The sequence below is a fragment of the Heteronotia binoei genome, chromosome 5 (genome assembly GCF_032191835.1).
Source record: "Heteronotia binoei isolate CCM8104 ecotype False Entrance Well chromosome 5, APGP_CSIRO_Hbin_v1, whole genome shotgun sequence".
Classification (NCBI taxonomy): Eukaryota; Metazoa; Chordata; class Lepidosauria; order Squamata; family Gekkonidae; genus Heteronotia; species Heteronotia binoei.
The window spans coordinates 49,295,462-49,313,475 of NC_083227.1; the positions used below are offsets into that span (position 1 = coordinate 49,295,462).

The window sequence follows — 18,014 nt, forward strand, 5'->3', positions numbered from 1 at the left end:
GCCAGTGGTCTGATTCAGTATGGCAGGTTCCTCTCAGCAGTCATGTTAACCTTGTTTAGTGCAGTCAAACCAACTTGGTCTGTTGTGCCTTAGAATTTCAAATAATTTGTGCTGGGAGATCTGCCTGATTCCTTACAGAAGCCTGACAATGTTCTGGTGTTTTGTACCAAGTGGTTAAAAGACTGAGGAAGCCTGCTGCCTGTTGTGGCATGTTCTTAACTAACTTTAGGACAGTTATTCACCTGAGCAAATAAGATCCAATGGTCTCCTGAACTCATAAAATGGGGCATTTTCAAACTATGTGCCAGGGTTGTCTTGATGTTTGTATTGTGTTCTGTCTTATGTCACATCTAAGACCAAAATACACAATCCTAAAGTACAATTCTTATTGGTCTGTATCAAAATGAGACAGCAAATTTGGGCTAATATGTTAGAATTCTCTTCCATGTTATTTTTTTTTAAATTACTATATGTATAATATTTAGCATGACAAGGAAATGACTGATTTTTTTCTCTTATGCTAATTTGTGTGTACAAAGATTTTTTTTTTTTAAAGTGGGACAGCATTCAAACATATGAGCTTGTAGCTGTATTCCAAAATGGTACAAGCCAGGAAAAAATGTACCATGTGACTTTGATGGTATGCATTGGGTCAGAGTCTGGTGAGAAAGGATGGTCACCACTGGCCATCTCCTGTGTTGTGATGACTCTTCCATCTGAACAGTGAAGTCCTCTGATTCATTCCCCACAGAGGTGTGGGATGCTGGAGAATTTGACAAGCACAAGGCCTCACCAGAGTAGATTAAATAGGCTCCGTGGCTTTTTAAAACCATTTTAGCATAACCTGCAAAATAATTGTAACCACCTCTTTGGCTTTGCTAGTTAATATCTCATGTTAAATACCTTTCCTAATGCTGTGATGGTGAATTAAGTTAATACATCACTGCAAAAACTCTCACTCAGGATGATGTATTATTTGAAGTGGAATTAGCTGGAAGGATCGATGCATACCCATTATTCTATTTAACGTAATCATTTGAAGACCCATTAGGTTTCTCCCCTTACCTTTGCAACATAGTGGAGTCCATAAAACAATGAGCGCATTTGAATGGAAATTCTAGTGAAGCTATACAAACAGAAGACCTCTGCTCCTTTCTCTCAATCAACCTTGAATGTATGACCTGCTTAGGGCAGGATTGTTAACACCTGAAAGGCAAAGGAGCACAAACCTTCCCCCACCTGTTTGAGTCAATGAACCTGAAACATGTTGCTATGGCAGTGAATTAACTGACAATCCTCCACTGTGGCCCATTATGCACTCACATCTTACTGCAGATTTTCAGAGCAGTAAGACTTTAATCTTAACTTCAAATTCTGTGCCACCTTATGCACAATTCCCCCCACCCCTCCCCTGGTGTATTTATTCTGCAGCTACATTTTTTTAAAAGCCACACTTTTCTAAATCAAGATAGAACATCACTTGTGTCTGGGGGGGGGGGGGGGGAGAAGGCAAGTTGTGGACAATTTTTTTAAAAAAAATTTTTTTAAAAAAATATGCAATTACTCTATTGCAACTGCCCAGTAGCATCCAGCAAGTGCCTTCCATTTAAATCCTTGTGGTTCAGGTTTTGCATGTGCATGTGCACATGTTTTTGTGCATGTTTTTGCATGTGCACGGTAAGCAGTGGGGTGCCACAGGGCTTGGTACTGGGTCCCATGCTCTTTAACTTGTTCATAAATGATTTAGAGTTGGGAGTGAGCAGTGAAGTGGCCAAGTTTGCGGATGACACTAAATTGTTCAGGGTGGTGAGAACCAGAGAGGATTGTGAGGAACTCCAAAGGGATCTGTTGAGGCTGGGTGAGTGGGCGTCAACGTGGCAGATGCGGTTCAATGTGGCCAAGTGCAAAGTAATGCACATTGGGGCTAAGAATCCCAGCTACAAATACAAGTTGATGGGGTGTGAACTGGCAGAGACTGATCAAGAGAGAGATCTTGGGGTCATGATAGATAACTCACTGAAAGTGTCAAGACAGTGTGCGTTTGCAATAAAAAAGGCCAATGCCATGCTGGGAATTATTAGGAAGGGAATTGAAAACAAATCAGCCAGTATCATAATGCCCCTGTATAAATCGATGGTGCGGTCTCATTTGGAGTACTGTGTGCAGTTCTGGTCGCCGCACCTCAAAAAGGATATTATAGCTTTAGAGAAGGTGCAGAGAAGGGCAACTAGAATGATTAAAGGGCTGGAGCACTTTCCCTATGAAGAAAGGTTGAAACGCTTGGGACTCTTTAGCTTGGAGAAACGTCGACTGCGGGGTGACATGATAGAGGTTTACAAGATAATGCATGGAATGGAGAAAGTAGAGAAAGAAGTACTTTTCTCCCTTTCTCACAATACAAGAACTCGTGGGCATTCGATGAAATTGCTGAGCAGACAGGTTAAAACGGATAAAAGGAAGTACTTCTTCACCCAAAGGGTGATTAACATGTGGAATTCACTGCCACAGGAGGTGGTGGCGGCCACAAGTATAGCCACCTTCAAGAGGGGTTTAGATAAAAATATGGAGCACAGGTCCATCAGTGGCTATTAGCCACAGTGTATGTGTGTATATAACATTTTTTGCCACTGTGTGACACAGAGTGTTGGACTTGATGGGCCGTTGGCCTGATCCAACATGGCTTCTCTTATGTTCTCTTATGTTCTTATTTTATCATTAGTTTGCTGAATGAAAGGGAACAGAAAGGAATGCAGGCAAAGGGGGACAAACCCATGTTGAAATTGACAAACCTTTTTTTAAAACAATGACAAGCAGCTACAAAGCCTTGTTATCCATAATGTGGAGCACTAGGGGATTCTCTGCTATGTTATCAGCCACTGTGAAAAATAGGAGTCATATGATCTCATAGTATGGGAAACATATTGAGTGTACAGAATACATGGTAGAACCCACTGATACTGGCATTGCAAGCTGTGATCATTGGCAAAGTGCATGTGTGTGTGTGCATGCCTGTGCAAAGTTGGCTGCAACTCCGCCATGTTTTGCACAGGGCTACAATTGTATGGGGGAGGAGTCCTCTGGCAGAGCCTCTGGAAAGTTCTTTAATCTTGTGCCACTAAACTGGAAAAAACGGGTATTTTTGCCAATTTGCTAATGTAGCTGCATAGTACGATTAATTTCCTGTTCTTCCATCCAAATTTTCATGGTTTTCTCTTTGTGATTCTCTGATTTGATCCTGCACACTGATTGTAATCTTGGCAGTTTTTTAAAACTTGCCCTGTGTAGATTGCACTCGTAGTCCAAATGGATTGATCCCAAGCAATTCTTAAGTCTGGCAGTTCACAGAAGGTCCATGTGGCTCAGTCGACATTTTCGTGTTAGGCTTCCAGAGACTACCAAAATGGTTCTCCTTCCCCAAAGGGAAAAATGTTTTCAAAACTTTAGATTTTGTATACCAGTATATCTCTCTCTTTACATCTCATGTCAGTTTCATTCCACGCTAACAATCCCTCCCCCCTTTATTTTGTTTCCATGCAGCACTGGGGGGGGGAGGAATTACACTGAGGACACTGCCATTTGCCTCCTTTTTGATCCCTCTTTCAAGTCAATACCAGCAGGGAACTACATCTCATACAGTACTTTTAAACTCCGCCCGCCATCATTTTTTTTTAATTCAGCAATCTGAGGCTATAGACTTTTGCTGCTTGTCAGAAAATATAGAATTTTTTAAAAAGGGGGGAAGTGGAGCTTGTACACCAGTGAAGGGGGGAAGATGGCAAAAGGTGCAGAGTGAGTGGAACACCCTCAATGTGGGCGAAGAGTGGCCTTTGAGGGGTGGCAGAAGTGCAGGGGGAAATCTGAGGGAATCCACTCTCTTTTGAATTACCTTCAGCTTGGAAACAAAACAAGGGGGGAAATCAGCACAAAAACACTCTCAGAAAACCCGAAGAAACAGTGACCAGAAAGTGAACTGAGCACTGAAGGGAGGAAAATCAATGCAGAATGACAAATAAAACTTGCCGGACATACACGGTGAAAGTGAGGGAAAGCACCCATGCATAATAAGCAGGGCTTTTTAGTTGAAAAAGCCCAGCTGGAACTCATTTACATATTAGGTCACACACCCCTGATGTCACCATTGTTTCATTAAGGCTTTTTGTAGATTAGGATATTAGGCCATTTGCATATTAGGTCATGTCCCCTGGCACCAAGCCAGCCAAAACTGCGTTCCTGTGCGTTCCTGCTCAAAAAAAAAAAAAAGGCCTTGATAATAGGCTTATGTTGGTTGTGTGTGCATGTGTTTTCATCCAAGGTCATGGAAGTGTTTGTGAAACATATTGTGATTCACCTTAAAAGTTCAGTGTCAAATTGTATCTCTTTTCTTTCCTCTGTCTTCACAAAAGCATCAGCATTTAGTTATCAAATCTTTTGCTTGTTACTTTTATTGTATTACTACTTATTGCAGTTGAGTTCCATATTCATGTTATATCAGATTAGACTAAGAAGAAACCAGGTGATAAAAATTTCATCTTGCAAGCTACCTTTAAAATATTATAAATGACTCTGTGGAAGGAATAACTTTCTCCTTCACTTTTTTTTTTTAATAAAAATGGAACGGTATGGATTTGTGAGACTATGGGTGGAGGTCTTGAAAACTACTTCAGTGGCATTAATTACACTTAAGTATCTTTATGCAATCATAGATTGCTAGTTAGTTTGGAGTAGAGTTTTGTTGGTACATTCCTATCTAATTTTAAAAAAAACTCCTAAAAATGTGAGCCTCTTCACCTTAGGGGGAAAAAAAGAAAACCAAGGGAGGATGTGATAGGGTTTTTTTAAATATATATATATATATATATATATAACAGTATAGAGAAGGTGGATACAGAGGATAGGCTTCCCAACCCTCCCGCCCTGGCGGGGGACCCCAGGATTTCCACCCTCTTCCCCCGCTCCCCAAAACAACGGAAGCGGGGGGAGGGGGGAAAACGGCACCGGGGAGCATGGCAAGCCGCCCGATCCTGGAGCGGGCGAGGCCGCCGCGCCGCTGCCGCCCCCGCCCCCTCCCCGCCCACCGCAGCTGCTCCTCCGAGATGGGCCCAGGCTGAGCCCATCTCGGAGGAGCAGGCAAAACCAGGGGAGGGTGAGGCAGGCCAGGAGCATGGCGAGCCGTGAATCCGGGCCCTTCTAGGACCCGGACTTGTGGCTCACCACGCCCCCAGCCTGCCTCCACACACCCCCTCCGCTTCCACCCCAGAGGCGGAGCGGGTGAGGCTGCCACACCGCTGCCGCCTCTTCTCCGCTCGCCATGGCTGCTCCTCCGAGATGGGCTCAGGCTGAGCCCATCTCGGAGGAGCAGCCACGGCGAGCGGAGAAGAGGCGGCAGCTGCAGGGCGGCTCGCCATGCTCCCCGGCGCCGTTTCCCCCCTCCCCCCTAGCTCCACCCCAGTGTCTCCTGGCTCCACCCCCAAAGTCTCCTGGCTCCACCCCCAAAGTCCCCAGATATTTCTGGGGTTGGACTTGGCAACCCTAACAGAGAATGTACACTAAAACTTGGGTTACCCATTGAAACTGATAGGCTGTAGATGCAGGACAAAGGTAGATAATTTTTCACACCACACATAATTGTTGAATTTGTTGTCACACAATGTACTGATATCCAGTAGCCTACATGGCTTTAAACAGAAGATTAGACAAATTCATGGAGGCCCCATCTGGAGGTTGGCAATCCTATTCAATGAATGACCCTGGGATGGGGGAATGGATTTTTTTTTTCGTACATTTGGTTGCTGCATGTTTTGGTTATCCTGCAGAGGTGGTTGACATTTCCTAATAACAAACTGTTTTAACTGTTGCTACTTATATGGATATGGTGGCTTGAGCACTGGGTGTGAACATGGCTTGAAGATGTGGCTTTGGGTTCTTCTGCTAAATTACCAGATAAATGTTACTGATATGGTTATGCTGAGATAATGGAAGGGGAGTAGAAAGCACTTCTTATTGTGCTGTTAGCTCAGTTTAAACTCGGGCTTCTCCCTCACAAAGTAGTTGGGATGAAAACTGGGAAGCCCAGAGTGCTCTAGGATAGTCTTCCTGTAAGAGTGCTGTGATTGTGAAGAAGCAATTGGCTTTTTCAAATGCCTGGAATGCCAGTTGTCTTGGCTTATTATACCTAGCAGATGGATAAGGCTCGAAAGATTGAAGATGATTAGTTTCCAAGTCAAGGGCCAAATGTTGCATAGGGAAAGGAGAGTAAATTATAATTCACTTCAGAGAGGAAAGGCTTGAGTAAAGCACTACAAAATTGTAGCCATTCATTTCCTGGTGCAAAATGCATGCCATTTCAGATTTCGATAGAGTAGGTGATGGTATACCTTCCAAAATGCTTTGCAGTACTTTGCTGAAGCACATTTAATGAGCTTGAAAAGCAATTGATGCAAATTTATGACCATCTAGCTGCCAGAATATTTTGGGTGGGAATGTGGGAGAAGTATGCATTTTTTATCAATTGGCAAAGAATTTGGTTTGGTACAGGCTTTCACTAGGAATAGAGTGATCCAGCACTCCCACATTTGTGGATAGAGAGGGAGCACAGTAATGGCAGGAGCCTACTCCAAATCCACTCCCAAGACTGGACCCAACCATTTCATAAATGATCCCATCTTTTACGTTCTTGCAGAATTTCCCTCTCTCTCCCTTTATGATGGAACTCATGTCAGCTCACACATAATTCTTAAGACATCTCCCATCCAAGCACTGCCTAGCACCAAATATTCTTAGCTTCAGTGAAATTCACATGCCTTCCAACTGTACTCTGAGACGGAAAGCCAAGGTGCTTCTACACCTAGTGGTAGATGGGATAGGTAGTGGAGTAAAGGTCGCTGCTGGTAACAAAGCCTTTGGCATTAGAGATATCAGGTTGTTCATGTCCTGATGCGACCACTGGCAGAGTCTTGACAGAAGCTCTCAAATTCCTTTTCTGACCAAGTCCAGAATGGTTAAGGCCTTTTCCTCTTACCTTGAATTCTTCACAAACAGTGGGAAAGGAGGCTTGGATACAAAGTAAATTAGCATTTCTCCCTGGAAAACTCCCTTTAAAAACCATTGTTATTACTTTGAATTCAAAGCCAAAGCCCTGGGTGCTTTTTTCTTCCCATGTTTCCTCAGTAATTCACAGCTAAGGACTTCTTTTCCAGCTGGCACTGATGGTAACTCTCAAGATCTGTTTTGCAGCTCCCAAGTTTCTCTGTGATTGAGTTACTGGAATTATCTTGCAGTTCTTTTCAAAAACAAGAGGCAATTCAACACTTCTGCCTTGTCTGTCTATCTGGTAGAACACTGTGGGGTTTTTTTGAGGGGAGAGTCGCTAGAGCTTCGTGCCAGAGCAGAACTTTTCTCCATACCTCCAAAATGTCCTCAACTCTTCAGGGAAGGCCCAATTTCATGTCCTTCAGAAGCAGGGAAGGTGACACAGGCCAGGTTTTCTCTACCATAGCCCCCACTCTATGAAATACTTCCCTTTAGTTGGGTGTGTCATGTACTGATGATTCCCCACCATGTGGTTAAAAGCTAGTTTTTACAGGAAGCTTTGCTCGTAGGGTGATCTCTGTGTGTCTGTGTTCTCAGCTGTTTTCAGAATGTTTAGCACTTGTGTAAGAAAGTCCTGTGATATCAGTCCTAGAGGGGCAGCTGCTGAATTATAAATCTCCGTCACAATGATTTAAATATCTTGGGGGTAGTATATGGCAGAGTATATGGTGGAGGGACATTGCTATAATCTTAATTTCTGAGATCCACAAACAGTCTCTACCAAAATAATGCATCGTGCCCTCTGCTGTGATATATAATAAGGTTGGCCAGTTAAGCTTATAATAAGGTGTATTAAAACTGTGAATTGTATGCTGTTGGTACTCAGCGCATTAAACCATTCACTCTGCCTGAGATAGTGTGTTCACCAGAGAACAGAAATAGAACTATTTAAGTGATAAAGAGATTTTACTGGTTTGATTTACCTTTATGCCATTTAGCCTCAGGTGAGAGAATCCTATTAGCTCTGGAAATAGCATGATGGTATTCTTAAAATGTAAGGCTATGTTTGTTTTTTCACTGCATTAAGTTATGGCCGTTTCTTATTTGTCTTCGTTGGAATATTACAAGACCCCTTTCAGTTATAAATAATACATGCAAAGGTTCAGTCTTTTTTCCTGGGGATCTCCCCGCCCCACCCCACCCCCTTTTTAAAATACTAAAGTCATGCTCCGGTAGATGACTAGATTTCTCACAATGCTGCTCTTGAGCAAATATGCTGAGCAAGGAATAATACCTCTGGTATGAATAATCTTTTGATGTAACAGCTCCTGTGTGTCAGGTGTACAATTGGCTCATCATAGTGATAGCTGAACTTGAAAGAAATAATGATTGGCCGGGGGGAGGTTGGCATTATAATAATGTGGGTTTGTGCATAGTTTACTGGAGAGAAAGAAATCCTGTTTGCCTCTTTCCAAACCAGTTGTTCCAGAAAAATAATGCTTTTCACGCATTATACCAAAGTGCCACATGGAGGATTCTTAAAATCCTTTATCACAATCGCATCTGTTTTGTATCAACAGTCCTGCCACTGAATGACAGGCAGCCCCTGTTTTCAGTAGATTTATTTGCTGCTCAGCCAACTGTGCTTATTCACATTCTCTCTGGCTTCAGTTTCCTGTCTTCTGTGTAGGTCAGCCACACATCACCAGAAGTAAGAGGAAGTGCTTTTTGAAGATGAAATAAGTGCGAAAATCAGAATATAGGCTAGTTGTTGGCTGCGGGGGAGGTGTCTCTGTCTAATCTGACTTCTCTTTTCTGCAGCTGGTCTCTGAGGTAGCCTTGTGGCTGTAAAGAGGAGAAAACGGTGATAATAATGGCAGCCACTATTTTGTAAAAGAAGTTCAACTTTGAGAATAGGTTGTTAGGTAGCCAAAAAGCAGCAAAAGAGGAAGGAGAAATAAGTTTACCCTGGGTTTTCACTGCAGCCTTTTCTTTCCATGCTGTTTTTCTCCAATTGTTAGGGTTGCCAATCTGCAGGTGGAAGCAGCAGATCCCCAGATTTGGAGGCCCTCCCTCCGCTTCAGCTTCATCAGAAAGTGGGGAGAAGGAGGGAAATGTCTGCTGCGCATTCCATTATGCCCTAAGGAGACTGATTCCCATAGGGTATAATGGATAATTGATCGGTGGGTATCTGGGGCTCTACAGGGGTTGTTTTTTGAGGTAAAGGCACCAGATTTTCAGCATAACATCCAGTACCTCTCCTCAAAACACCCTTCAAGTTTTAAAAAGATTGAACCAGGGGGTTCCAATTCTATGAGCCCCAGAAGAAGGTGCCGCTATGCTTCATTATTTCCAAAAGGAGGGAAGGCATTTAAAAGGTGTACAGTCCCTTTAATTGTGATTGCCAGAACTCCCTTTGGAGTTCAGTCATCCTTGTCACACCTTTGGTCCTGGCTCCACCCCCAAGGTTGCCAGATATTTCTTGAGTTGGACTTAGCAACCCTACCTGCTGTTCCAGGTGTGTTCCACATATTAAAAAGGCACCTCCCACATTGCACAGTCAGGAGCTTCAGGGTGCCTTCACATTGCTTTCTGCATACACAACTGCCTAGGGGCTGTTACCAGAATGGAGGGGGGTGTTTGTGAGAGGCGGTAACAGGGAAGCTTTATCAAATTATTCTAAAATTTAGAGAACTCTCAGACTATTGCTTAACCAAGGGAGGTTGTTTTATTAATAGAAAATAATAAAATAATGCATACATACAGGAAATAATGCACACAGACAAACAAACACACAAGCTCAACAGAAAATACTGGGGTGAGAGGGATTATAGCAGGGAGTTGGGGGAATTATATCTACCTATCTAGACGAGGTCCAGGAGTCCATGGAGCAAAGAATGTGAATATGGAAAGTGGCCCAAACAGAGTTTGGAGGTGCAAGTCTCTAGCAAGACCAAGACAGGACACATCCACAGTGGGAAGTGCTAGTCTAGAGATGGTCTAAACTGCTAAAGCATTATCTAGGGGCATGCTGACGTATTTTATTTATTTATTTATTCTATAACTTATATCCCGCCCTTCCCACAAAGTGGCTCAGGGCGGCTCACAGCAAACGACAAAACAATAAACAAGGTACAAAGTTAATACATTTAAAAGTCAAAACATTTAAAAAACCTAAAAACCTTAAAATCTTAACATTAAAACTATCCAGTATATTTCACTAAAATCTGATAAGCTACATTTATCTAGTCGGCGTAGGCTAACTGGAAGAGGGTTGTCTTACAGGCCCTGCGGAACTAAGATCCCGCAGGGCCCTCACCTCTTCCGGCAGCTGGTTCCACCATGTGGGGGCCATTGTAGAAAAGGCCCTGTCTCTGGTTGTCTTGAGACGGACTTCCTTGGGCCCGGGGATGGTGAGAAGGTTTTGAGTCCCAGACCTCAGTACTCTCTGGGGAGCGTGCGGGGAGAGACAGTCCTTCAGGTAGGCAGGTCCCAGGCCAAATAGCTCTGGTACCTGCTCACCAGGGCTTTTTTTGAGCAGGAATGCACAGGAACACAGTTCTGGCAGGTTTGGTGCTAGAAATGTGGCCTAATATGCAAATGAGTTCTTGCTGGGCCTTTTCTACAAAAAAAAAGCCCTGCTACCCACTAAAAATTTATACTGATGAGAATAACTGGGAGTAAAACAATATGCTGGGGATTGCTGAATGGGGCTCCCAGGAAAAGATAAAGAGGTTGCATCTATGTGCAGGGATGAGTTTCTGGGTGTAAGCAGGAACTATAAGTGTATCTTGATGTAATTTGCCCAAGAAGGTAAGAATGATAATGGTTGCTGATGATCCTAGATTGATGAAGAGAAAAGGCTACCTAGTGGTGGGAATGGCCTATTAATTAGGGTGATTGGATTAGAAAGGTAGGACCCTGAGTGTTGGGCTTCTGATAACAAGGAATCTTACCTTCCCTGTGGGCTCCACAATATGGAAGAATACTACTTTTGTTTTAGATGGAGGGGGGAAATGATTAGCATGACAGAAGCCACCACCCAAAATAGCAAGTCAGATTTGAGCTTGCTGCAGGCAGGGCTGGCCCTGCCACTGGGCAAACTAGGCGATTGCCTAGGGTGCCGGGCTTCTGGAGGTGCCAAATTGGGCACACCCATGTTATCAATGCAGCAGGGGCACCAGAAGTTAGCTTTGCCTAAAATGCCAGACAGTCTAGGACCGACCCTGCTGCCAGGAACACTTCCAGACCTCATTCTGGCCCACTCCTGGGCCAAACAAGGCTAGCACTTGTACTGTGAAAGAACTGGGGGTGAAAAATGATGAGGGACGTCTTTTTCCCAGTGTGCCCTTTGCAGGGGTACATTGAGGGCATAAAGGGGCTGCCAGCTTCTGGTACTGTGGGGCATGTCCTGCTCCTACCTCCCACTTCCACTCTGAGCAGTGGTGGGAGAAGAATAAACAAAAAGTGGCAATTCCTAAGGAAGACTGACATCACTTCTGAGTTTCCCCCCAGAAGTGATGCCATGCCATTGGTCCAACAATGCCCCCTAGTCTCCTGTTTGTTCCCAGGCAACCCTACACTCCCTGCATTTTAACACTGGATCATGATCCATGAGAACAAATCTCTCTGGTTGTCTGAACATTTGGTCCATAGCACTTTTCAGTTTTGAAAATAATCATGAGTTAATATGTCTATGATTTCTTTGAAATTAAGAGCTGACAATCATTTTTTGCATTGTTCCTGTTTGTAATTTGTCCTAGATACAGGTAGAAAAATTGTGCTGGGATTAGATTTAATGGATTGTTAGAAGGAGAAGGAATTGTTGCAAGGATGCTATAATGCAGGAAACTTTTGGTGAAGATCTCTGCAAGAGTCCTACAGGCCATGTGTTAGCTATGGAGTTTGCAAGACCCTGAGACAAAATTTTGGGTAGAGATTATTTTGTTCTGAAATTACCACTCCAGATATGCCTTTGGTAGGAAAACTTGCTGCATAACAGTATTGTCATGGATCAGGCATTTTTCCTAGAAATGCAAAAGGTGAAATAAACAAAAATAATATTCTATTGGGCCTGCTCAGGTGATAGGCTTCCCAACCCTCCCGCCCTGGCGGGGGACCCCAGGATTTCCACCCTCTTCCCCCAAAAAACGGAAGCGGGGGGAGGGGGGAAACTGCGCCGGGGAGCATGGCAAGCCGCCCGATCCTGGAGCGGGCGAGGCCGCCGCGCCGCTGCCGCCCCCTCCCCGCCCACCACAGCTGCTCCTCCGAGATGGGCCCAGGCTGAGCCCATCTCGGAGGAGCAGCCACGGCAAGCGGAGAAGAAGCGGCAGCTGCGCAGCGGCGTCGCCTGCTCTGAGACGGGGCAGCTCGCCGTTTCCCCCCCTCCCCCCTAGCTCCCCCCCAGTGTCTCCTGGCTCCACCCCCAAAGTCCCCAGATATTTCTGGGGTTGGACTTGGCAACCCTATCAGGTGAACTCCTTTGACTTCTGTTGAACTCCTGTTTTATGCCTGCTGAAAAGTGACATTTCTTTGATAACTTCTTTTATTTCTATATTTATTTAAGGCATTTTTATCTGTAGCAATGAAACTAGCAAGTGGAGAGCTATCGACTATTCATTTTTTCCTCTGGGTTATGATGATATTCCTAATGTTTTAAGCATTCTGAGGACTTTTCTTCGATTTAGTCTCCTTCACCTTATTTTATTATATTATAAATCTCAAGTGGTCTGTGTTTGATTACCTGTTTTAAGTGTAAGAACTAAGCAACTTGCAAGATAACATCTTCCCTTTCCCTCTACCTAGAAGATTAAATTGAAACTACTCTGTCTGATGCCAGAATAGATTTAACCAGTCTTGTATTCTTTACATGTAGGTCAATCAGAGGGACAATCCAGCACTGGAGCCTATTATCCATGGGTTGAAGGGTGTCGTACATCATGGTAAGTAGATACTTAAAGTTCCCTTTTGCTGGGAAGCGGAAAAGGCTTGGGATATTGTCCTTAGTGGAATGGGTCACCCTTTCAAAAGACATACTGAGATGTATATTTCTCATTCACTGATATTTAAGGGCACTGAGGTCATTGTTTGAGTAGTATGGTGCCCAAACTTCCTTTTTACCTGGAAATAAGTTTGAGCTAACAGTTTTTGTTTTATTTTGATGGAGTTTGGAGTGCATATATTATTCATTTTTAAAAGAATTACTAGGTCATGAATATTAGTACAACTCGGGTTTACTGCAGTAGTTTATATTTAATTTGGTTTTAAAAAATTACTTCCCCCCCCAAAAAAAATCTTTCTATTTGTCTATGCATTGTTTGTCTTTCAAATTTAGGGAGCAGATAATGAAACAGAAAATTAACTATCTGTGAAAATTAATTAAAGTTTGCATCAGGAGAACATCCTTCTATTACTGACATAAACGTGATCATTCTATTCTGATGCACATAAACCTATTATCCTTGAACGAATAACATGTAGTGAAATAAATATAATATGGCTAATATTTTTGAAGACTTTATTGAGAAATTTTCCTGAAGTCTTACCATTGGTAATGGACCATTAGCAATGACAGCAAAGCAGTATAATTTCCAAAGTACCCTTGTTGGATTTTAATGTAATGATTTTTAAAGTTTTAATAATCTTATTATCTTTCTCTAGGCATCCACAGAAACCATGTTTGGTACCCTAATAAATCTCCTGTTCCATCTATAAAACATCTTCACACTTTTTTCCCTGCCCTCTAGTGTGGATTGTCTTTAGACATTAGCTAGTGCTGTGGAGCTTAACAAACATTTTTTTTCTCTTGACTGGAAACCTAAAACCAGGTGACAGTGTTAGATTAAAACAAATAGGGTTCTGGATTAATTGCTCTGCTTTCAGAGTCATTTAATGTTGCAGCTGTGAATGCCAGTAAATCTACTGAAAGTGAAAAATAGGGGTTAAATGATAACACACTACCGGGTCTTTCATTTAGAGAATTTTCCATAGGTTTGTTGCCATTTATAAATTGCAGTCACCCGCAGCGAAGTAAAAACTACACACTGAGCTCAAAACCATGTTGTTTTCTACAGAAATATATGTTATTATCTAGTTCCCACTGGGCGACGGAAGAGTCTGGCATAAAAAAAAAAAAAGAATAGCAAGGGTGAATTGGTCTATTGTGGTGATTACATAATTTGACACCAGAGTCAAGCCTACCATTTAAGTGACCCAGAATATCTCATCCTACCTGCTCTGTATTTCAAGGTCTCAACCTCCTCAAAGATGATTGAAGCTGTCCCATTCCATTTCCATCAACTGCTGGAATACCTGCTGGTGCCTAATCACACTTGTATCTTGCAGAAATGCTTCATCTCCTCCAAAACAATTGTCTAGTAAATAGCGATGTTGTTCCCTGCTATATGTGTTTCCCTCCTCACATAATAATGATTTTTTTCAGTCCTGGAGTAGCCTAAACACAGCAGAATCTGGGATGGGCAAGAGACCTATATTTGGTGTCCCTCCTGAGTAGTGCTCACATTTGAAGTGGTTGAAGTAGGTTGGATACACTTGAAAAACCTGATTTCACATTAAAATTTGAAAATGGAAAAGAAGGAAATTTTTGTTTTCTTTGCAACTTGAAAGCATTCAAAGGTTTGATGGTGAAGAGTGGGAAGTATATATCCTTGTTTGCTGCAGAAAAACCTTTGTGATTTGTGGATTGGTTACTTCAGTTCCACAAATAGCTTGGAAATCCTGTGCATGTGAAAAGAAATTGTGAAAGCTTTTCTCAGACCAGTACTTTTAAGAACTCAACATTTAGAAGTGAACACAGTGCTACTGTAGTTTGTAACATAGGAAATCACTTTGTGAAAGATATGCCATGTGTCTCATTGTATGTACTCTTTGAATTTGCATATGTGGAGTAAGAGAGATTTCATTCCCCCTTGCCCTAGAGGCCTAGGGTGAGTCAGTCTATCCTAATAATTTCGCTCAGAGTCTTATTCAATTGCAGAAGGTCCCAGATTCAAGCCCTGGTGTTGCCAGTTAAAATGATCAGGTAGTAGATGACATGGAAGTCCTCCACCTGAGACCACTGTCAGTCACAGTAGACAATACTGACTCAGTGGTCTGATTCAGTTATAAACCAGGTTCATGACATCGTGTGTGTGTGATAATAATTAATTAATAATTGTTGTTGTATGGAATTGTATGCAGAATAGCCAGGAGATCCTGAGATTGTCACAGCTGCAAGTTCCAACTCTGAGCATTATGCTAGTGGCAAGCTAGACTTGTATTTAGGGGCTGAGAGAACTCTGAAAGAACTGTGACTGGCTCAGGGCTACCCAGCAGGTTTTGTGTGGAGGAGTGGGGAATCAAACCTGGTTCTCCAGATTAGAGTCTGCCACTCTACACCATGAGCCAGCTGCTTGTGTTACTGAAGAGATTATTTTCAGATTTAAATTTAGTAGTGGCATACAGAAATACAAGTGGCTGTATACATGCTCCTGTTAGACTAAAGAGTTCAGAGCTGAATCTGATCTGTATTTTTCATGTGGGACAGCTTCTGTGTGGAGCAACCACTACCTAGAGGCCTTTGTCCCTGAACAGTGATGTCTTGACTGGCACATGTCTAAGTGAAATGGAGCATGTACAAACCTCATCACCCTCCCCTTTCCCTTCAATTACTGCATTCAGCTCAGTTGCACACAGAAGGTATTGAGCTCCCCCTGGAAACATTTCAAATGGCCTCCTGTATTTTGTTTATAAAGTTAGAAAATGTAGTGTATATCCCAAGGACAAGCATACTATTACCAAGAGCCACAATACCAGTAAATTTAAAAAATCATTGTTTAAGGTAGTCTAATCTAGAATGCCATGTTAAAAGATAGATAACCATACTGTGGAAGTTTTATGAATTCTGCTGTTTTCCTCATATCCTGCTCCCTTAGCTACAGTAGTTTGGTTCATCTTTATGCAAAATGTTCCCAATGCTGAAGAGATCTTGCAAGATAACGATACGCACACATACACACACACTTATTTTGTAGTATCAATCCCACTGTCCCCAATGTGGTCAACCATGGAACCAATATAAATTCTAGGATTTCTTGGCATATGAGGTTCCACAATAGTCATGCTGCTCACCACAACCTCTGTAGCTTGTCAAGTGACTGAATTCTTTCATTTGGAACCATCTGGCAAATACCAGCATAAACTGTGCCATCCATGTGTTATTTAGACAGAGTAACTTTCAGCAAGGATTTGAGTGAAATGGTTCTAAGTGCTGGAAAGTAGTGACAATCTTGTGGACATCGCTTTTCTTCATAGTTTTCTCACTTTCTCCTGCCCTTCTGGTGATTAACAGGGATCTTTAATGTCAGAAATCCGTTCTGCAGGAGTGGGAGCTGTCTTGACTGGAGATTTCATCAGGGATTTGAATTACTGACTAATTTGATGGAACATAAATAATTTTGCCCTTCACACTGTCACCGGCTTAGTAATGATGATAGAGAAATGTCAACATAAAAATCAATGCAGAGTTATCTTCTGTTGAAAGTTTGCTTTATTTCCTCATCAATTCCTAAAATCTTGATGTTGCACTGAGCTTAATTTATAAAAAGTTCTATCAAAAATATGTTAGCTTGAAGAAAAATACACAATATGCCAAATAACCTGACACTGTTAAGGATAAAAAGGAACACTTGCAAGGTTTCTTCCATGTTTTTGTGCCTTCAGGCATGTAATGTAGCTATTTCCAGTTTCAAGCAGTTTATCCCGATAAAACACCATGAGGATATGTGAGGGAAGCTTGCATTAGAAACTCTTCCTTTCTCTGAAAGTATTGTTCTTAGTTCTCTGTATATATTCAATTCTAGGAATTCTGCAGTGTATATACATTGATAATTGCCACAGTGCACCCCATAAAGTACTAAAGGAAGATATATAAAAACATAGAATCGGATCCAGAGCAATGTTTTAGTGGATGCCAAGATTTCCACCCAGGGAGCACAACTTTCTCAACTCATCCCTCCCACAGCAGCCTGAAATGATCTGGAAATCCAATGCCAGGGTATCCCCAGTCCCCCAGGAAAAGGGATTTGGGAAGTGTTTCTGGCTTTCAGGGAAAGGAGAAGGAAGAAAGATGGTTATCCATAGGCAAATATGCTGCTATGGAACCAAGTCATAGGGAGTACACACCAGTGAACCACAGCCCACTGTAGTCTGCAATATTTATCCATCACATTCCCTCCTATTTTGATGACACCTGTTCATATTTTACAGAGTTTACCAGGTGACATCAGTGTACAAGAGGCTGACACATCCACTACACAAAATGGAAGTCATCCATTTTAGAAAGCCAGACACTCAGCCTCGCAGCAGCACTCCTTTCCTGCTCTCCTCCAGAGCTCAAGTGTGCTCAGCCTCTGGCAAGGTGCAGCCTAATAATGCAAAGAGGGTGGGGCCTCAGAGTGCCCCAGGCAACACAGACACTCCCAATGAGCTACAATCACCTATAGCCCACTCCAAACAAACAAACAGCAGTTCCCCAGCAACCATACAAACCACACAAACTCAGACTCTCAGCAACTTCCCCCAGCTATTTAGAAAGCCAAACACTCAGCCTTGCAGCAGCACTCCTTTCCTACTCTCTTCCAGAGCTCAAGTGTGCTCAGCCTCTGGCAAGGTGCAGCCTAATAATGCAAAGAGGGTGGGGCCTCAGTCTGCCCCAGGCAGCACAGACACTCCCAATGAGCAACAATGGCTAAAAAGGCAAATGCAATTTTGGGCTGTATCAACAGAAGTATAGTGTCCAGATCACATGAAGTGATGGTATCGCTTTACTCTGCTCCGGTAAGACCTCACCTGGAGTATTGTGTTCAGTTTTGGGCACCACATTTTAAAATGGATATAGACAAGCTGGAATGGGTCCAGAGGAGGGCGACAAAGATGTTGAGGGACCTGGAGACCAAGTCCTATGAAGAAAGGTTGAAGGAGCTGGG

At 42.8% G+C, this 18,014-nt stretch overlaps 1 protein-coding gene across 5 annotated transcripts in view; it reads left to right on the forward strand.

Annotated features, from left to right (window-relative positions):
- PTPRG (protein tyrosine phosphatase receptor type G) overlaps positions 1-18,014 on the forward strand; it is an 871,997-nt gene that overhangs the window by 609,774 nt on the left and 244,209 nt on the right. For all 5 annotated transcript variants that reach the window (XM_060239418.1, XM_060239420.1, XM_060239419.1 and 2 more), the window contains exon 6: positions 12,905-12,971. In XM_060239418.1, coding sequence (XP_060095401.1) covers positions 12,905-12,971 — 67 coding nt within the window. The remainder of the gene's footprint in view (positions 1-12,904; positions 12,972-18,014) is intronic.